The 21,400-nt window shown below is 41.0% G+C and overlaps 2 protein-coding genes and 1 long non-coding RNA gene across 9 annotated transcripts in view; 2 read left to right on the forward strand and 1 right to left on the reverse strand.

The window, feature by feature from the left end:
* Window positions 1–3,044: 3,044 nt before the first annotated feature.
* Window positions 3,045–14,747, reverse strand: ZDHHC6 (zinc finger DHHC-type palmitoyltransferase 6). 3 transcript variants are annotated; one of them, XM_065843226.2, is made up of 10 exons: window positions 14,293–14,747; window positions 12,957–13,048; window positions 10,663–10,822; window positions 9,455–9,616; window positions 8,790–8,843; window positions 7,243–7,410; window positions 6,101–6,142; window positions 5,549–5,694; window positions 5,417–5,460; window positions 3,045–3,617 (listed from the first exon to the last, which is right to left on the reverse strand). In XM_065843226.2, exons 1-10 carry the CDS (start codon window positions 14,539–14,541, stop codon window positions 3,514–3,516), a joined length of 1,221 nt encoding a protein of 406 aa, XP_065699298.1. In that variant the 5' UTR covers window positions 14,542–14,747; the 3' UTR covers window positions 3,045–3,513. The 3 variants fall into 3 exon arrangements, with proteins under 3 accessions (XP_065699298.1, XP_071668246.1, XP_071668247.1); XM_071812145.1 differs by lacking the exon at window positions 6,101–6,142 and having other exon boundaries at window positions 14,293–14,615; XM_071812146.1 differs by lacking the exon at window positions 8,790–8,843 and having other exon boundaries at window positions 14,293–14,610.
* A 188-nt stretch (window positions 14,748–14,935) lies between these two features.
* The window catches only part of VTI1A (vesicle transport through interaction with t-SNAREs 1A), a 264,780-nt gene continuing 258,315 nt past the window's right edge, over window positions 14,936–21,400 (forward strand). Inside the window, exon 1 of one of the 5 annotated variants that reach the window (XM_071812147.1) lies at window positions 14,936–15,286. In XM_071812147.1, coding sequence (XP_071668248.1) covers window positions 15,193–15,286 — 94 coding nt within the window. In that variant the 5' untranslated portion in view covers window positions 14,936–15,192. The remainder of the gene's footprint in view (window positions 15,287–21,400) is intronic. The other 4 variants (XM_065843230.2, XM_065843227.2, XM_065843231.2 and 1 more) reach the window with 4 other exon arrangements.
* On the forward strand, window positions 15,294–19,952 carry LOC139828571 (uncharacterized). Its single transcript, XR_011740338.1, has 2 exons — window positions 15,294–17,580; window positions 17,772–19,952. It is a non-coding gene; the product is annotated as an uncharacterized lncRNA (long non-coding RNA).

A 21,400-nucleotide genomic window follows, 5' to 3' on the forward strand; every position in this document is an offset into this window, starting at 1 on the left:
AGTACCTGGAAAGTACTTTGTTCATTTTATCATCACCTGAAACTTCCCTACAGAGATGAGTTTGGATGTTGAAGCCCAGCACTTTGGTGGGCCCTTCAAATAGCTGTGTTCAGGTACCACAGTGCTTCATTTGGCTTGAAGAGATCTCTTCTTTGGGGAGTGAGTAGAGAATGCCTACTCTTCTATGCTGCATTTCAGAAGACAGTAACTGTGTACAGGTCACCTTCTAATGCAAAAGAGAGAGTCTCTGCTGTAAGAGAAAACATCTCAGTCCCTGAGCTTGGTTGACTCTTAGTGGCAATTAAGCCTCTTCTCAGAGTGGCAAACCACAGTGCTGTAGATTTTCACATCAGTGGCATCTGCTAGTAGTTCTTACAAAGACTGAAGCAGGTAATGGTGCTATCTGAGCAATAAACCAAACAAAGAATTCAAGCATGAACTGGTCTGAAACTGGTCTTGGATGCTGATTCTGCCACAGAGACTGCTTTCACAACATAGATCTAAAGTGAAAACAGGAGCACTTTAAGCATGCTTGCATTGAAAGGATGCAAATGTTATTTCAAGATATGGAGACCTAGAGAAAGCTCAGCAGGCCTCAAGCACTGTAATACCCAGTGAACAAATCACTGTGGTAAGGATGGCTATAGGTGCAATGAAATTCGGATTGCTGCAGCTTTTTATCCTATGGTGCAGGGATTGGACATAAAAACAACAGCCAGTCTTCTCTAATTGCTTTAAAAAGCTTTCATTTAGTAGGTACCCATTACAAATTGACCCATTTGGGCTGCAGCATAGATGTGCATACATGCTGAATAACAGGCAATAACATGACTAACAAAGATTTGCATAAGGCAGATATTTAATATGAAGATTGGTAATATATTTTCCTTTTACTTAGCAAATTGGAAATGACTCTCATATGTACTGCAATAAGAATTAGATTGCCTGATTTAGGCTCTCCAAATCTCATGAGACTTGTATACCAAAATACAATTTGTTAAATATATTTTCTTTCTATTTCTATGGAACAACTGCCTGTGCCTGCAGCTTAATTACTGGTTTGTGTCTTTTGGTCCTTATCCTGAGAGAAAGTGTTCAGAGGGAAATACTGACTCTTAATTAATCATTTGGCTTTAATTTGGTCCTTGTTTCAATCAACACTCTCAAGAAAGATCTAGAATCATTCTCTAATGCTATAGCTAGGAAACTCAATTGTAAAAACCAAATAACCTGGTTACTCCTTTGCATTTGAAAAACTAACTATATGGGAGATGCTTAAACTCTAGCAGGAGCTTTATTTACCCAGCTCTTAAGAGATCTGGAGTAAAACATGAAGCCTCCTGGTTAGGACGGTTGAGGAGGAGATAATTCTTTCATCCTTGATTACTTTCACTGTTGGTAATTGCCTCAAAGTTACCAGGTGTGAGAATAGCAAAGCTAGCCTTTTGCACAGCCTGTTGTAAATAGTTATCTAGCCCCTTTCTCATTAAGAACTGAGACACTTGGCACAGCCAGTGCCTGCGCTCTGCAAAGGAAGAGTCTCTTCGGAGGCCAAAGCTAGGGCAGGTGAGTAGAAAGCAAAATGTTCATTGATTTGGTGGTTAAACAGGCTGCCTGAGATGTCTGTTTACCACAGCCAGTACTGTTTGCTTTTAATGGCAGATCCTGTTTCTGTTTTGGTGCGAAAACTGCCCAAGCTAAAGTAGGCAGCTATTTATTAGCCTGTTTCTAAGTCTTCCTTTAAAGAGGAGGGCAGGGTTCCACCTCAGTATGCAGTTACCTTTACTGTTCACCATACTACAGCCTGAGCTAGGCTAGTTTGGCATTGCAAGCCTAGACTTGATGGAAAGGATGCAAAGCTTGAAATTTTAAACAAAAAGAGCAATTCTTCCCTCAGGGAAAAGCAAGAGATAGTTTAATAGAGCTAATTGCTGTGTGAAAAGGCCATGTCTTTAGCTTCTGCCAGACCTGGCTTCTCTAGGGATTTAGACTTAAAATCAACTGAATTCCCCTATGGATTGCTGCAAAACAGCTATGTTGAATCTATACCTGCTCCTTTACTTAGTAAACAAAGGTCTTCCTCGAGTAAAAAGCAGGGAGTAGGGAATGGAGAATTGAAAAAAAAAAAAGGTAGAATGGATTGGTAGAACAGAAGGAAATCTACTAATAATATTAAAGAATCCGAGTTCCTCAGTGGTGGTTTGTTGTTAAACTTCATGCTCTGATAGTTTTCAGCAATGGAAAGACAGCTTGTATTTTCTTTGCTGCAGCATCTCTAAATGCCTTTAGGTTTGCGTTTTGTTTTGGCTGATTCTTTGTAGGCAAGCACTGCTGAGTGAAGGTGTTGCAATGGTAAACAGAAACACCGGTTACCTGTGCTATGAAAGGGAAGAGGTGAGACTGAAGTTTACAGATACATGGAAACAAAATGAAAGCACTTGTGGCACAGAGCTCCTGTGCATGCTGCAGTTCACAGTGCAGTGATCTGTGCACAAACTTCCACTCAGAATGAAAGCTGAAATCCAGCTGAAGATGCTCTTCAACAACTAAAAGATATCCAGTCCCCTATAAACAGACCATGGCTTACATAAACTCCCCTTTTACTAGCTAATGATTAATCGTGGTTGTTAGTGCTATTGATCAGTTCATATTGCACTGTTAATTGCTGCCTGTTAAAATAGCTAGCAGCTATTTAGTTATTTCAGAGTCAAGAACAAGAGGTCCTTAGCTGCCAGTCTCCTCAGCTGGAAGACAAGCTTATTTTTGTAATATTTGTTTGGTTCTAGACTCTACAGACACTGAACAGAAATTATTGCAGTTGAGACCTAGAATATTCCATGCAGTATAGAGGTTTTCATGTTAATTTCCAAAATAACTACATCCTGCGGAGTTACGCCCTTTCAGCTCTTCTTAAAGCAAGAGCTGAAGTCTTTGTAACCTTGAAAAACAACTTAGAATAGTGAAATCTTCAATTCCCATTCAGTTTGCATTCCCATACCTATAAACAAGTTTTTGTAGGTCTAAGAAAAAAATACATGCACAAATGAATATGAATGTATAATTTATTTGAGGTGGACAACTCACATCATTAAAAGTCACAAGTAACAAATCTTATCTTGAATTATATGTTTATTTTATACTTTGCAGGGGCAGCTTCAGAGAATGTAAAATACAAAAGAGAGGCAGCACGCATCACAATTGGATGCAGTTGAGGAAAAAACCTAAAACATGAACCATCAGAATGTAATTTAAACAGCAAAAATGAAAAAAAAAAACCTGGTGGGATGAAAAAGATGCATCTTGAAGGCAAATCCACTGAATGGCTTCTTCAATTATTTATTGTTTAAATGGTATGCAAACCATGGCACAGGCATATCCAACCCTTTCATCTGTGAGGAAGAAAAAACCTTGTCCTAACATATTGCATAAGTTGAAAGTAATATACTGAAAATTTCAAGTAAAGGATTGTGGTCTGAAGTAAAAATTCCATTTCTTATTTAAAAAATTAGAAGGCTATCTGTTTTTCTTCTCTCCATCCACTGGTTGATCCATTTCTGAGTCATACTGGCATTTTTCCACACATTTCCTGGGGAACCAGCCTCGTTCTCTTATTCCACCTTAAGACATGAAAAGTTGCGTTAACTTGGAACAAAATATGAACCACTACAGAGCAAAGACACCAGACTGGAAGAGACATCAAGAAGTTACCTAGTTTATTTTCTTCTCCAAGGCAGGACATCCAAGTCATTGTTAATGTCATGGCCTGGGGATGCACTGAGTTTCTCCCATGGCCTAAAATGTTTTCATGGTTCTCCAAAGTTTTCTGGTACTCTACCCATCTATTAGAAAATCTTTCCTAATACCCTATCTGAATCTGTCTATAATTCAAGTTCACAACTTCTCTTTCTGCACAGCAGAGACATGGGAAGCAGCCAACAACCTTCTCTGCAACAGACTTTGTTGCAGTTGATGACTATTTGCACACACCCTGGGTTTCTCCTGTTTCCTTGTTCTCTCTGGGTAAGTCAGCCTAATTCTTTCAGCTTTCCCTTACAAGTCACATTTTCAGTACTCTGATTATTCTCATGGTTTTCCTCCCAACCCTTCACAGTTATCTCCCTCTTTCTTGAGATGCAGTAAGTGCTTTTACTTGTGGCAGTATTTCAGCTGAGTCTCTGCCAATGTTGAGTATGATAGAAAGATCACTTCATGCATCTGGGAAGCTATATGCTTTTTCCTTCTTGCAAGTGTTGACTCATCTTAAGGTTACGGCTGATTCTCTTTCCTCACAAGAACTGCTACTTAATCATTAAATTTTCCATCTTGTTATTTCTGCCTATTTATAGCATTTTGCTATACATTTTTAACAAACCTCCGCTTATTTTTGAAGCCAGTGTTGTTTTGAATTCTAATCCAGCCTCTAACACCAAGTTCCCTACCTGGACCACATTTCATCCAATTTAAGAAAAGTCATTTGATAGAGCACAGATACCTCCAGCTGATCTTCACAATGCAAACTATTACCATGCTCATTCAATGACTTGTTTAGGTTTGATGTTTGAAAGAGTTAATTGGAGTGAACTGCCAAAGCACTTCTAGTCCACGAAGGCCTCAAACCTCCCATGGAAAGCAAGGACACTTCCAAACTTGTGATTTCAATCTAGTGAGCCAATCTGCTGCCTGCTTCTTGTTTGCCAACAAGGAATGTACATGCAATGAATTCACAATTGCTTAGAAGACACAACAGAATTCAACACACCCTCAGTGGAAAGTCTGGCACCTAAAATTTTAGCTCATTTCTACACAGAAGGGATAAAGTAAAAAATGTAAACATTTCAATGCAGGTGACTGTGATGTTGTCTCTTTGCAGACTAGCAGGTGCCCTTAATGTCTTTGACAGCAGTAGTTAGATATGTAATTGCATGTCAAGGTTTTTGGACTAGATCCCAAACCAAAGACATACATCTCCTTGGTTTTAAAGTATACAAAGAGTAATTGCCGGTCTTGTCCGTATGTGGTGTGTGTAGGTCAAGGTCAGAAATCTGAATGTGTTTGAGACAGATCACTGTTGAAACATCAAAAAAAAAAAAATCACCCTTAACCTCTTTAGAGTCCAGAAGTCTAATTTTTTTCTTAGAATATGAAGCATCTCCCTTCCCATCCAACCTTCGATGAACTACTAGATGAATGTTCTTTCAGTCTGACACATTCATTTAATATTTATAAAAACTGGCAGACCTACCAGATATACAGAATAAAAACTACAGGGGTGGTTTTAGAGGAGAGGAACTAATGGCAATAAGGTCAGTCATTCTACATTTTTAAAAATGAACACGTAATATTGTCCACATTTCTAGACAGCTATAAAATCAATTTGTAATTTTCAAAAGAAAAAGAGAAAATAACTGCTTCATACCATCACCAGCTGAGTCGAGAATCTTCTCACCATACATCCAGTGTCTGGGGAAGAAAGTGTAACAGGTAATTAGATGTCAGAACTCATCTCAATATTTCTTTTAACCAAACATAAAGGTGTGGAGCCACTAACTTTAAGCCTCTTGTGGCTAAAATCAGATCCCCTTTACTCAGTGCAATTCTAGGTTCTTCAGTGCATGGTGTTGTGAAGAATGTTTTAACGCCTTTAGTCACCGGGCAGCAGACACCACTGTAATCTTCTACTGCTCGATACCGCACCTATAAATTTGAACAGAACACAGCAATATATTATTGTAAAAGGAGTTACAGCCTTGCTGACAGTTTTATACCAAAAAAGATCAATTCAAGGATACCATTAGATTTGAGCATAATGCCAAAGGCTGTCAAAGGGACTCTAAATTTTAAATTAACTGCTTAACAATGAAGTGCAGTTATCTTTATTACCTCCTTTTTTACTATTTGGAAACTAAGGAGCAAATACAAAGAAAGCTAAATGCTAAGTTCAATTAAGCACAGGTTGCAGTACACTGTGTGTGTGAAAACATAAAGTCTTTACTTAATTGCTGTGTTTAAAATCAATAAAAGAAATAGTGTCAGCAATTACTTACATTTATTTATACAGATATTTCAAAGTCATTTCAGACCAAACTTCACAAATACTTACACTTCTTATTCGCTTGTCTGCTTTCTGTTTCAGTTGCTCTATCTATAAATGATTATAAACAGAAATTTAGGCAATGTTTAGTTTAAGAGGATTTGTGTATTCAACACAAAATGAAGTCAGGTATTAAAACCATTCAACAAACACAAGAAATAACAAGGGCAAGTGTAGAGTCTTGCATCTGGGCAGGAACAACTCCAGGTTCCAGTATAAGTTGGGGAACGACGTATTAGAGAGCAATGTAGGGGACAGGGACCTGGGGGTCCTGGTGGACAGCAGGATGACCATGAGCCAGCACTGTGCCCTTGTGGCCAGGAAGGCCAATGGCATCCTGGGGTGTATTAGAAGGGGGGTGGTTAGTAGGTCGAGAGAGGTTCTCCTTCCCCTCTACTCTGCCCTGGCGGGACCGCATCTGGAATATTGTGTCCAGTTCTGAGCCCCTCAGTTCAAGAAGGACAGGGAACTGCTGGAGAGAGTCCAGCGCAGGGCAACAAAGGTGATGGAAGGGAGTGGAGCACCTCCCTTATGAGGAAAGGCTGAGGGAGCTGGGTCTCTTTAGCTTGGAGAAGAGGAGGCTGAGGGGTAACCTCATTAATGTTTATAGATCTATAAAGGGTGAGTGCCATGAGGATGGAGCCAGCCTCTTCTCGGTGACGACCAGTGATAGGACACGGGGTAATGGGTACAAACTGGAACACAAGAGGTTCCACTTAAATTTGAGAAGAAACTTTTTCTCAGTGAGGTTGACAGAACACTGGAACAGGCTGCCCAGGGAAGTTGTGGAGTCTCCTTCTCTGGAGACATTCAAGACCTGCCTGGACGCCTTCCTGTCTAACCTCATCTAGGTGTTCCTGCTCTGGCAGGGCAATTGGACTAGATGATCTTCTGAGGTCCCTTCCAATCCCTAACATTCTGTGATTCTGTGATTCTGTGAAATACCATTAGCACTTAAAAGCCCTCACAAAAGCATAACTTTTTAGTCTATCTAAAATGGGAAAACATTTGGCAGAACTTCTGTTCTTAACTCTATGTATTACTAGTCAGTCTATTTTAGTTATTTTAAAAGCTGGTATATTACTGTGAAGGAAAGTGGGTAATTGGATGGTGGGGAGGATTAACTTGAGATATCATCAAAGAGCAATTACCGTCAAACTGTATTGATGACAGCCATCTCTTACTGGCCAGTCCAGACCATCTCCCTCAGGAATCCCAGACCATGTAAACACTTGCTTGAAGTTCTTCCATTTACTTCCCATGTCATAGGGAAAAATAAAGGTCTCACCTGTTTGGTAGTACTGGATTCTGTCTTTGGCCTGAAAAATAATTAAGAAATACGGTACATAAAAGCCTAACCTACAAAGTGTAGTTGAGCAGCAAACATTAATGCCAGATCATAAGCCCTGTAGGGGTCTGTGAGACCTAAATGCAAACATTTTGAGGGAAGAGCAGTAAAGTCCCACTATACTAAGTCAGGTTTTTAGAACTATTTACAACAATCATCGCATTTAGAAGTGTGCCTGGTTTGAGTGTCCCCCTGCCCTTTGCTCTCTAACAACAGAGAAAACTGGGTACATGGATTAAATCCACCCCATGCTCTGATTTTATTGTATGGCTTTTCTCAAAGACTGCTGCCTGATTATTTCTCAGTTATGAAGACTTCCACAGCTCAGGATTCTTTGATTAACGCTCATGAGCAAAAGTCAACATTGGTAGTGTCTATTCCACCTCTAAGAATTGCATAAACAGGCACGCTCTGAATCTTCCATATCCTGCAGTCAGGAACTTTCCATTCTTTCAGTAACGATGACATCTAGTGGAGCAGCCACAGGAGAGTTTGTTCTCTTTGTTGCAATAATGTCATTTTATTAAACACTTACATGTTACAGTCTGTGTTCAGTTTTCAGAAGGGACATATTAGCAGACTGTGTTTTATAGTAAAAATTTTAACAGATTATTCCAAATTCTACTTGTAACAGGGTTTTCTTTCATTTGTGTTCGCTCATTTTGACACAGAATAAACGGAAAGACAACAAGATAATAATTAAATGTTTGTGGATTTATACAAAATAACTTGGTAGCACTGAATTAGTTTCCAAACATGAGTCAGTTTTGATTCCCCTAAACTTACCTTCTGCTGCTTGGCTATATTTCTTTAGAAAAATCTTGTGAAAACCTCTATAAAGATATGGAAATTAAAAACAAATTTAAAGGAGAGAAGACTAGATATATTATTTTCTAGTACTTCTTCAAAACCAAGGAAAATCTTCCCAAGATTAACGAGGGAATTAGGAAATGAGGAAAAATCATGAGCCAAAACATACTACCTAGAATGGGTAAGGGAGGTGGACAATTAACGACACAGGCAGGTGTAATGAGAGGCGAAGACAACTCAAGTTTCAGACAAAAACACCCACGTATTCCAGGTAGATAAGCAAAGTCTCTTAAAACCAAATATTGTTCTATGTTCTCACCAATTCCCCCCGAACAAAAAAAAAAAAATCTATACAGTTAAATGATTTCTCATTTATTTCAGTGAATTTCAGAGACAGTAAGGGAAAAGCTGGTTGTAGGTGTTACATGAATTGAAATGACACCTTTGGTTTAAATCCAGAGAGGTGAAAGAAAAAATTGATTATTGTAAAAAATAAACTTTGTAGCAATACAATACAAGAATACTGGAATGGAAGTTTACCTTTTCTTCAATCCAGGACTCGATTGAAGTTTTATTTGTCAAAATTACTTTCATCTAAAATAAAAGTGTTAGGTAAAATTAGCATTGATTTTCTCCAGAAATACATCGGCTGGGCAAAAAATACTTCATTAAACTGTATTTTCCTTAAAGAACAAAATAACTTTTATAGGCTTAATGGTAACATATAAAACATTCAAAATTAAGATTCAGCACAGTTACATGCTAATGCTCTCCTCTAGAACCACACACTTAGACAGTATCACACAGTATTTCAGTTTATGCTTGCAAGTGTATTCTTGTTTCCTTCCAAACATCTCAAATATTTGCAGTAATGTATCAGGCATGTTTATACCTATTTTAAGAGACAGGGGCATGTACTCCTGAAATACCAACTATTTTGCCTTTTCTAGAGAGTTTACAAAGCCCATCTCATGTTTTCTTAGTTCATCAGATTTTCACCTCTGAGTTCTCTCATGAAAAATAATTTAAGAAAATGAGGTAACAACAGAGGAAGTGGGAGAAAGCAATAGAAAACCCTGAAAAGTTACACAGCAACACAAGCTCCAAACAGCTGCTCCTGTCTCAATTCTGAATTCTGTTTCTGCTCCACAACCAGGCAAAACGTCCAGCTTTTAACTTCTCTGTAACAGAAGCCATAAACTTACCTGGATAATAAACAGCATACCAACAGCAATAGTTGTTCCTAGTGCCAGTCCTAAGGCAAATAAAGATGCAGCAAATGCAGACAGTCCAAAGGGAATAATGGGTCGAGGGTCTCTTTTGGCTGCACTCATGTCAATCTTTACAGAACTCCACCCAAAAGATATCTGCAAAGGGAAAATATCATTTAGCTCTAGAACATTCTGACTGCTGAAACAAAACAAATTGCCAATAAGAAATCTGGCTCTGAAGGTAACATCTGAGAGGTTTATAATGCAAGTGCAGTAATTAAAAACAAAACAACCCCAAAGCCATGTATTCAAAAGACTTTTCCTCTTCAGAAACAAATTCTTTGCTAGATGTAGGCCTTCTCTACATGGAAAGCTAAACCAAAATCACCATCTTGCAAGCTCTACAGGTTAGGCCCAACATCAGCAAAAAAACCCCTGGACTCTGGCACATTAACAAAAAATGTATTCACCAGTTTCAGACAGAAAATATTTGCGTGGCACAGTACCCATTTTCAATAGAAACACTGCAGGTTTTCCTCTGAAAGCTTTAGCAGATAGCAGCTCTCAATATCGCTGCTCTGCAAAGACAACACGCAGCCTTCAACTGTTACATTCAGATGATGTTTCCAAGCTCTTCACTGCAACCACAAAGGCTGAAATCAAAGTTCATAATCTCAACCACGGATCTGAGATAAGGGATGTATTTCAGAACAAGCTTTGCTCGTTGTTGCTGCAGTGAATTTTTTCCATTTAAAAACAAATCCAACATAATTTACTTCCAAAAATAATGTACTTTTTTTTTCCCCTAGAAGAACTGGATCCAATTCTAAAAAAGTGGCACGCAAAAGAAAATAAATTGCATTTAACTTGTGTGTTGGAAATAAATAGCAGTTTCTGTGCCAGCCAAAACACAGCCTGTCTCTATATAAAGTGCTACTCAGAAACAGCTCTAGGAAACTCCCAATGATTATGACAAGCAATAGGAAAAAAAAATGGAAAGAAAATAGAAGGAACTTTCTCTGAATCCTCTTCCAATTATTGAACATACTTCTCACAGGCAGAGAGCAGAACTGAGAACACACGTTGAAAGAATAACAAGGAATTGCACATTTCTTCTCAGGAAACCAAATTCTCTCATACTTCAGAGATAAATTACTATCTGACTTAAATAATATTTTAAGCATTCAATTATGTTTTCTTACTCTGTTGTAAAGCTGAGTGTACATAGTCATGACAAATATGAAAGAAGCGTGAATGCATCCCAGCGGAGCTAAGAGGAGAAAGAGAGTGAAAGATGCATGATTCTGGTATCCACAGCAATTGTTGATCCAAGGACAGTGGTGATCCATCTTCAGGACACATCTGTGAATAAAAAATATTGATTAGTATGAAGGACATATATGACGTTTTTCAAAAAGCTCAAAGGACGTCTACCTTTCTACTACTCAGCCTCCATCCATTCATTTAAACCCACCAATTTCCAACAGATCAATACAGCAGTTTCTTTTTTTGTTGCTATTCAGAATGATATCCCATGTTGTAGAGTGAAAGAAAGCAAAATAAAAATGCTCCCAAATCCTGCCCTCCCTAATTATCCCTCCTCCTCTTCACTGGAACTTGCTAGTTGCCTATAAACATCATATTCCAGAGCCAGGAGACAGCAGCCTAGTATGGGACACAGTAGAACTATCAACACAAGGATTAAGCACTAATATTATTGCCATTTTTTTTTTTAAATAAGCACACCAGGAAAATAGAGGGAATATCAAATCCCTTGTGAACTACGTGCAGAAAGAACATATAAAGATACACAGCTTCATGAATTGCTGTCTATTGACCTTATACCACTCTAAGTCCTTTTCAAAATTATTCAATAAGTGTAAACAACCCAGAGACACTCTTGTATTCAAAATAAAATGGGTTATTTTGGTGTAACTTGCAGCTGCAAACAAATACTTGATAAAAGATTTGTCCACTTCTCAAATTGCATTGATTTAACTTAACAGGTATAAAACTCACTGATTATAATGTTGCAATTCATCTGCACCAAACCAAAGTGATAAACAAAGGACTGAATTGCAAAAATATTCAGCTCCTCTGAAAAGAAAAGTTAATTGTTTTGGCACTACTGATCTTTTAAGCTAGTCTATTCCCAATGGAAAGTTCAGTTTCTCCCTTTTGAAAAATTAATGATTCTTTATCAGCATATGCTCAACTGCCACTGTACAAGTTCTTGAACATATAACAGTAAGCACAAGTGTTCCTGAAGAAGTTTCTAGAACTTAGCTAGAAACCTCACCCCACTCAGGTGGTCCACAAGTCATGATTCCATTCATGCACTGAAACTTGCCATAGCATAGAAGCCTTTCAGCGATGATTTAAGTTACCTACTGCATTGCAACAGGCTGGAAATTCATGCAGAATGAGTTACTCTGGCCAGAGCTGAGGGGGCAGAAAATTCTTAGAGTTTATCAGCAAAATGATTCAGAGAATGTGCTGCAGTTTCTTCTGTTTCACTTGACAAAAAATAAATTATTTAAATAACTTGTTTTTTTGCAAAGAGAATCATCAGGATCTGCCAACATTTTCTACTAAGTCCTCCGTGTAAAGATTGTCACTCAAGGAAAAGAGTCTAATTTTAAATCTCAGGATGATGTGGCCAAGTTACAGCACTGCTCTACAGTTTCAGCCTCTACTTCCTAAAAGCACAGACTGCCCATCCTGTGTTTATAGGAATAACAAACGAATGTGTATGCTGCAGTTTCCTTTTACCATGTTCTTTAATAGTCCTTCAGAGGAAGACCTGCCCAGCAAACCCAAGACAAAAGCAACTACAGCCTGGACTGCAGACAGCCGAAGTGGCTTGCTTTTTTTAAGCTACACTAAATTCTAGTGCAGCTATTTAAAACAGAAGCATTCTTTACCTCAGAACAAGTCTGTTGGAAGACTAGCACATAGCAAGGCACAAACTTTTAAAGTTGAACGAAAAGGATTATTAGTTCACTTAACACGCAGACTCCTCTCAAAAAAATCCTTTAGTCAAGAGTAAGGAACAGTCCAAAATTTTCACTCAAATCACCATTTAACTCCCATTTGGAGAGATGACAGAATAGGCTTTTCTACTCCCTGAGTAGGTGAATGTCTGGACTCAGAAAAGATTGAAAGATTTTTAAGTGGTTACACAGGCTCACTTCCCTGAAAGAGTACTCCAGTGTTTTGTTAACACTGTCAAGAAGTTCTTAATAGAAACTGATTTCAAGCTAAAAAGAAAATATTGAAAACAGATTTAATTATTAAACTATAATAGAACACAGTAAAACCATATCGAAATCACACAACTAGAAAGTGGAAATACTTCAAACAGGTATAGTGTTCATATAGAGGTCTTTTAAACATTCACAAAACAAGACTTGGAAGAACAAGTCATATTAATAGCTCATAATTACATCTGAAGGTGCTTTAATACGGACTGAAAAAATTTAAAGAAAAACAGTACCTGTTACATTTTCGACAGTGGTGTGAACGTGGTGCCTTATAAGACTGACACACTTTACAGTATTGGAGATACATGCAATCCTGAGATTTTTCCTTTAAACAGAGGAATAGACATGTTAGATGTTTATATAACTGTACTGGGAACATGTGTGTTGGGACTTTCCTAACCTAAGCATCTTTACTTTCTTCTGACAGGGTGTGTTTCATAACGCAACCCTATTTAACAGCAGGCAGCAAGGAGAGAGAAAAAAAAACAACAAAAAAATGAAATAATCTCCTGGTTATCCACACGGCGATCTTCCGATGTTCAAAGTGCTGGTTGCTAAAAGAAATAAACAGTTCTTCCATCAGGAAGAGTGACTGTACACACAGGGTTTCACAGAGAAGTTTTGAGAGTAAAAAATGGCATAAGGCCTTTAGAATTAAAAAATAAAACAAAAATAAACCCCAGCTTGTACACCTTATTTCTTCATTTTATACCATAAGCCAACCTAAGCTTGCTACAAAGATATGGTCCTGGTAAGCATTAATGTTCAATTAACTCTTATTTGCCACTCTTTCTCTTAGATGCACACACCAAGTACAGCCAGATGAGAGACAGGGAGGCTGGCAGATATCAAACACTGGCCAAATCCTGCTAGGACTACATCAGGATGCTCCTCTCACTAGATTCTGTCCTGAGAAATACTTCACATGCAGAAATGTGATTATTACTAATATATATATATCCTGCCCCTGGAACACAAACTGTGGGTGATTGTCTTGAGACACTGAACCTATGTTATTTACTACTACACTTTCAAGACATCACTGAAGCCAATGAAATGCAAATTTCTACCTTAGCTTACAACCCTGTATTGAACACATGATAAACATGCAGTTTTCTGTCTCAGATAAATTAAAATTTGCTAAATTAAGTTCTTGTAATCTTTATTACTACCAACAAAGTCTTCAATACAACAACGTCTGCATGAGCATGCAGAAAACCACAAAGTTCTCACTCTGGCTGACAGTGCTTGTTGCACTGAGCAGCACCTGTAACACACAACGAGCAAGGACGGATTCCCGTTCAGCCCCGGATCTGACAGCGCTGGGACGGGATGGGGTAACCTGCAGCACACTGGAAACACCGAAAAGCGGGACAAAGTGGAGATGTCGAAACAAGCTCAGGAGAAAGGAGCGGCCTGAGGAGGCGGAGAGAGGTGGCACCAAGAGATACGCGATTTGTGCTGTTTATCTGATCTCCACACGCTCCTTTCAGAGGCGGCCCGGCACCAGGGCGGCCCGCGCTCCCCCGCCCAGCCCCGGGGAGGTGGCGATCGAACGGCAGCGCTTACCGGCGTCCACCCCAGCGGGACGTACCCCGGGCCCACAAACATGGCGCTGAAGTAGTTGTAGAGGATCATGACGGTCCAGTTGAGGAGCATGAGGAAGTTGACGCTTCCCCCGGCCGTGTCCAGGGGCCAGTACCACAGCGCGGCGTCCGCCATGGCGGTGGCGGAGCACACGGCCACCACGGCCAGGGCCACCAGCGGCCCCCAGTGGCACAGCCGCCGCGCCCGGGGCAGACCCCCCGGCCCGCCCATGGCCGCTGCTACCGCCGCCCGCCCGCCGCCGCCGCCCCGCCGCCGCGCATGGCTCAGAACCGCGCCGGCTGCCGAGAGAGAGGGAGCGCCCTGAGGAAGGGGAAAGGGAAGGGGAAAGGGAAGGGGAGGTGTCGGGGCCCGCCGGGCCTCGGCCCCGCCCCGCCCCGCCGGGATGGGAGGGGGAGCGGAGCCCGCGCTCGCCTCCGCCCGCCGGGGCCTGCGGGTCAGACACCGCCCCCGTCCGCTCGCAATACGGTCCTGCCGGGAAACAGCGTCCCGCAGGCGGCGCCGCAGCTTCGTTCCTCTGGCTGCGCTCCGCTGGAGCAGCGGGGTTACACTGCGGGGTTACACCGCGGGGTCCCGGGGCACTGGGCATGAGCGGGCCGCCTCTGGGGCTGCAGCTCGGGCCGCCAGCGGGTGGCGGGGCGGCAGCGGCAGCCGAGCCATGCTGGTTAGAGCGCCTGAGCGGCAGCGCAGAGTTCCGCCGGAACCCGCGGCGAGGCGCCCGTCGGCGAGGGGGATGCCTTAGTGCGTAGCAGAACGCGGAAGCAGTTCGGTGCGCACCGGCTGAGCGCACCGGCTGAGCGTGGGGTCTCCGCGAAGCGCAGCGGGACCGCTGCCTCTCACTCCCTGTCCCCCAGCGCCACCGCCATGTCCTCCGATTTCGAGAGCTACGAGCAGGACTTCGCGGTGCTGACGGCCGAGATTACGGGCAGGATCGGGAAGGTGCCCAAGCTGGTAGGAGGTGAGCGGCGGGCGCCTGCGGCGGGGGGGCCGCGGAGAGGCCGTGGCCGCCCGGCGTGCTGGGCTCCCCCCGCCGCTGCTCTCGCCCAGCACCGTGGGCTCGTCCTGCTCCTCTGTGGGAGCCTCCCCGGCTCCCAGAGCCGCCGGCTTCACAGCAACAGGCGCTTGTGGCGGCGGCGGGGGCTGGTGTGACTGGAGCCTGGTCTGTCTCCGTGTCCTGGCACCCGAGTGTGTTTTCTTGATTCTCACGCAGCAGAGTCGGGATTCACCTCGCTGCCCCGGGTGCACGTCTGTCCGAGCAGGGAGTGAAATGTCTTAAGAATAACCGAGCAGAATGTTGTTTTGTCGTTCAGCTGGAAGGATCAGCCCTTCCCTCCTGATCTGCTGTGGGGCCATGCAAAGTTGGGGTGACCGCAGAGCAGGGTCAGAGCTGGGAGTTGTGTCCTGTACCAGTGTTTATTGTGGTCGTGCCACAACATCAGTAACAGAAATCAAGCCTTCTTCGTGTGGCATAGACAGAATTTGTGCACGATTTAATCTGAATCTGTATTTTTGCTGTGTTCTCTTAAAACATTTGATTTGGGTAATTGACTGTGGTGACTCACATGTAGGAGCAGATTCAAAGAAATCAGCGTTCATTTACTTTAATGTGTTTGTCAGTAGCCTGCGGCATTCATGGTCTGATTCATGACGTATCCCTGCAGCAGAGACAATAATTTCTGTAAGAGTGTTAGGGATAGAAAGATGAAAATTATAATCTTTAACGAGTCCAGCTGAATCTTCCAGTGCATACAAATCAGTGTCCTAATGCAGGGCTCCTAACACGAGACAGATGGAAACTGACACTACTGGATTTCTCTTCTGTCCCTCATGGAGCTCAGCTTAATGCCTCGTCTGTTTCCAGGTCATTAAATATTTCTGCTTCTGCTTCCTATGCACGTTTCCAAAAGCTTTAGGGTAATTAAACCATGGGAGTGGATATCGTATAAGGAAGGAATGAATGCACACTAATGGTATACTTTTCCATATGACTAAAGGCAAAAATATGCATCCAGGACCAGAGAATAACATCCTGCTTTTAGAGTGGGAAATGCATCATGAAGTGAAGTAGTGACTCTAAACAGGATTTGAGGTAGGTGCTTAATTAAAACATACTATTTCAGTGCAACATTAATTCAGAGGTCCAAAATAGATCTGAAATTAATAAACAGGGGGATTCTGAGTAAAAATGTGTTTGGTTTCTGGAAGGATATGTCCAATTCTAATCTTAACAAGTTAGAGAGTCTTCTGACAAATTGGGATTCAGTGACCAGTCCCAGGCATGGTTAAAGGATGGGAAACTATGCCTTTTCATTGGCCTAACCAAGCTTATTTGCTGTTGAGCTTAAAAAAAGAGACATGGGGATAATTCAGTCACAATCTGCAGGTACTTATGAGGTAGAAAGCTTTTTCTGTTTTGTAATGTGGGACTTAGAAAATGAAGAAGGGAGCGATACAAAGCATTCCTGTGATTTAAACTTAGAACCGGTATAATTTAGTCTGCTCAGAAATTATATTTAACCTGTAAATGGCCACTGGAACAATTTACTGAGAGGATGCAAGTGAATTCTTCACTGATTTAAAGCACCTAATCAAGGCAGTATTTCCCACTGCCTCATGAAGGGTTGTTCACTTTCAAACAGACTAGATGTAAGAATCTCTTGTAGGAACAGAGAGACACCAGAAATACACTACAGGCTCCTCTTCTGAAAATCCGTAGTGATCTCTGGAAAAAGAGTAGAGATTTAATTTCCTAATTGTATAGATTTTGGAAGTCATCAGTGTCTGTTTAATAGTAGGGAGAATATTCTGCTTAGTAGTAGTGGATTTCCATAATCCTCTCCTTATTCACTTAGGGAGACTTTGGAGCTTAAATATGAGATGTTTGAAGAGTATTGTCTTAAACAGTGATATAGGCTAGAAGCAGCAGGCTTTGAAATCATTATTCTTTTATGTGGCCATTAGAAGGTTTATTTTAGAATTTGGCATCCTCTAAGAGGAGAAAGAATGCATGTTCCCTGTAGGACCAGTAGAGTGGTACTGGGCTAAATGGCCTGAAGGCAATTTTTTGTGTTGCTGTTGTTGTGGTTTTTTCTGTTTGTTTGTTTTTGTCCTTTGTTGTTATTGTTGTTTTTGGTTTGGTTTGTTTGGTTTGGTTTGGTTTGGTTTTTGTGCCTTTTTCGTTTTTCCTTAACAGGTGGCTTTTCCATTTTAGGATTTGAGGCTGGTCATACATGATTTGGACTGGCTTGCATTGTGAGTGCATTGTCTCTGTTTTCAGGACTATTCTGTCTTTCATTAGCAAAAAATCATTTACAATTTAAAAACAAGTTGTACTTTTAGCTAATAGAGGCATTTGACCACCTGGAAAAATAAATCTCTGACTATGCTCAACACTTTAATCAGAAATATTTTTAAATACACGTTTTTCCCTTGTTTCTTGATAGGAATATTTGCAAGATCTTTGCTTCTTCATCACTAGAAGTTCCAGTTAGTTCTTCTGGAGATGGCTGGGAGAGCCTCAAAAAGAGGATTGTAAGGTGGGAGGGGGACGTCAGGAGAGATGCAGGTGAGGTGTCAGTTTTCAGCAGCAGTGATTTGAAAGAAATTGCTAATGGCCTTCTTCCTCCACGCTGGAAGAAACAGGATGAAAAAGCGTAAGGGCTTGTGTTTCTTCTGTGTAATACAGAGAGATCTCCAGGAGTCTAGTGACTGGTTTATTTCCTTCTGCTGCACAAGATGGACCTGCTGTAACCTTCGTGTTCAGTTGAAATGGAGAAATACTGGTTAATTGTTTTTGCAACATTCCTGCGTTTGTTGTTGTCAGGACTTGATGCTGTCTTGTGTTCTGGGAGGATGATGTCTCAACAAACAATCCTATTGTCACAAATGCATAAATAGTTCAGCAAGAAATGTAACAAAGAGACTCTGATACTACAGAAACAATAAGCAGCAGGAACAATAGAACATCTTGGGAAGAAACGTCTTGTGTTGAGGCAGACATCATTTGGAAAATTAAAGAGTGTTCTAAATAGAGAAATGGCTTTTAAATAGATTTTCTGTGATGCTGCTGCAGGTCTTTGAAGAAGGAAGATCATTGGCTGGTGTGTTTTATTAATTGCCTTGGTGTTTCAGAGAAACATCTGTCTTGTGATTTGACCAAAAATTTGTACAAATTGCTTGATCTGAAAGAGACTTTTATCTGCACAAATGGTGATACTTGGTCTTTTCGCAGCTCAGTAGCCTCTGGGTCATGATAGTTTTAGACTTGAGTGTTGTCATTCTTCTGATACTCAATACCTGCATTTTCTACTGGGCAATCAAGGTACTGTATTTTCAGTGTCTGACAGATTTAGCTGAAGAAAGTCCCACTTTAATTGTCTCTTGTACCCCTGTACTGCAGTTGACTCTCTCCATTTCAGGTCTGGCTCATTACGTTGTGCCTCTTAAACCCATTTTTTATTACCCAAAGAGAGAAAAATGTGTTGTTCCAGTTGTCTCTGCTGTTGGATTGTAACTTCTGGCAGTGATGAACATGTAAACCACCTTGGCCAGTGTTGTGAAATCTGCAAGTGGTCTATGCACTGAAGCCCTTTGTTACTCAGTCTCTTCCTCAGCTTGTACTAATAAAAATAAGTGATTCCATAAGCAATGAGACTACTGAGTCTTGGCCCAGATTTATTTTAATCTCTTTATTTGTTGTGAGATCACACCAATGCTGTGTTATCTTTTTACATTTCTGGACAGATTTCTGCTTTTCTGTAAATGCTGCTTACACTTTGGTAAGCTTGCTTTTCCTTACCGAAGTGACCTTGCTGGATCATGCCACCCCTTCTTGCTCTGGGGACTAATGGTATTGTGTGCCCTAGAGCAGGGGTATCCAACTCATTTTCACTGGGGGCCGCGTCAGCCTTGCAGTTGCCTTCAGAGGGCCAAATGTAATTTTAAGACTGTATAAATTAACAAATATAAAATAAATACCTTTATACAGTCCTAAACTTACTGGCCTAGAGGATCAGGAGTTGCCACAAGTTCAGCTGCTTTCTTGGAGATCTGTAAGATGTTGCTTCAGAGCTGCAGCTCTGGGATGTTGCCCTGTGCCTGCTCACCCATCTGTGTTTGAAGGAACAGCAAAGACCTGTTGTCTGAAGGCCTCGCTCCCAGCAGTTGCCTTAATCACCAGCTGCATGATTATATATTGATAAATCTGGGATGATGTCAAAATGGAACTCCAGAGTGAGGTTAAAGTTTAATTAACCAAACCACTGAAGATCATTTGAATACCTCCTCAGTTTTATGGGAGCAGTTTCAGCCAGACCTCCTGTATAGTAAGAAGTTTTCCCTCCTAAACCCCTGTACCTTAATATCTCTGTGGCTGGGTCAGATCTTACTGGTCAGTGGAGTAACAGTTCTTGTAATCACAAGTATACACCAAATTTGTACAGCATGAAGTATCTTCCCCAAAACTCCAGCTCTATTCCCTAAATTTCATGTTACTTATCATGTATGGAAATTGTAATCTAGTAAAACTTGGGGAAATGCTGAAATTGCTATGATACATTTATTTTCTGCTGCTATATTTAAACATTTTATTTCAACTTCAATAAAGTGGTATTGTGTGTTTTGTATCTTATGTTGTTTTTCCTTTTGTCCATCGTCATCTTGCCCACTTCCAAATGAAGGAAAGAACAGAGGTGTTTTGGAATGCTGGGTAGGAGAATCTAAATGTGTGGGCAAATAAATGGCAGATTCTCTTTTCTTTTGGGTTTAGTTACGTTAAGTAGATAAATCATTAACCGTTACATTTTCTGGCTTGCGTGCCATCATGCGAACCTGGTGGGGAATTAAAGGAGGACATTGCTTGCGGAGAACTAGAAGTGCTGTAGAGAAATGAGCATTTCCTGCGTCTTCTGCTGTAGTAGAATCCATCAGGCATGGCAACATGAATTCCAGATTTGGAAAAAATATGCTGTTTTTTGCATGCCTTTAGCTTTGTAGAGAGGATTACTTGATTAAATTCTGTGCCTCTTTCAATGATCAGAAGGGAAACTCTGGGAGGATTTAGAGGTGAGCTCTAATTCCTCCTGTGTGTCACTGGCAGAATTCCCTTTCCTTGGGGGGCTTCAGTGTTCTTCAAGGTTCTATTCTAGCTATGTTTTGCTAGACATAGTGTTGTATCCTCAGAAGACAGCATTTCTAGTCCTTGAATAGCTGATAATTTGCAAAGATCTCTGCATTATCCTAAAGGTGAAAAGATGTTTCTGAGACTGACCCTCTCTGCAGGCAGAGTTCCAATGTATGTAAGTGAAGAAGGACAGATCATGATGCTGGAACGTGACTTGCTTATGCTGGGGATGCTTCACCAAAAACTCTGTAGCCATATAGTCCTTCCAGTAGTAGTTCTGTTGCTTTTAAAGAAGGTTATTTTAAGAGCACATTTTACTTTATATGGCAGAAATTCTGGTTTTGGTTACCACCTCAGCATCCCCTGATTCCAGCCTATGGCACTAAGTTTGCTCAAAAAAGTAAAGCATTTCAGCATGTGACAAGCGAAATTATATTAATTGAATAAAGGGAGTCCCTCTTGAAATTCAGTGGCATGCAGAGGATCAAAGGAGATAATCAGTTTCTTTTGGTGTTTAATGTGTCAGTTCTAGGATACAAAGACATCATGTGGAAGAAAAGCAAAGGAATTCAGACTGAAAAAGAAAATTGTGATGTCTGAAGATACACAATAAAGTCTCTTGTGCCAACATAGACTTATCCAGCATGATTTCTGGGGAGCAATGACTGTAGATACTTTTCTACAATTCACTTTTTATATGCTTCATCAGGCACCACCAGCACAGATGTCTCATGATGCTCTTGGTGTAAAGGGTTGTATGTGCAGAGTTTTGATTTAGATTGGATATTAGGAAAAAATTCTTCACAGGAAGGGTAATCAGTCATTAGAACAGGCTGCCCAGGGAAGTGGTGGAGTCACCATCTCTGGAGGTGTTTAAAAGGGGTTTAAGCAAGGTTCTTAGGGACATGGTTTAGTGTTAGAGTTAGGTTATGGTTGGACTCGATGATCCTG

This window comes from Patagioenas fasciata, chromosome 8 (assembly GCF_037038585.1).
Source record: "Patagioenas fasciata isolate bPatFas1 chromosome 8, bPatFas1.hap1, whole genome shotgun sequence".
Taxonomy (NCBI): Eukaryota; Metazoa; Chordata; class Aves; order Columbiformes; family Columbidae; genus Patagioenas; species Patagioenas fasciata.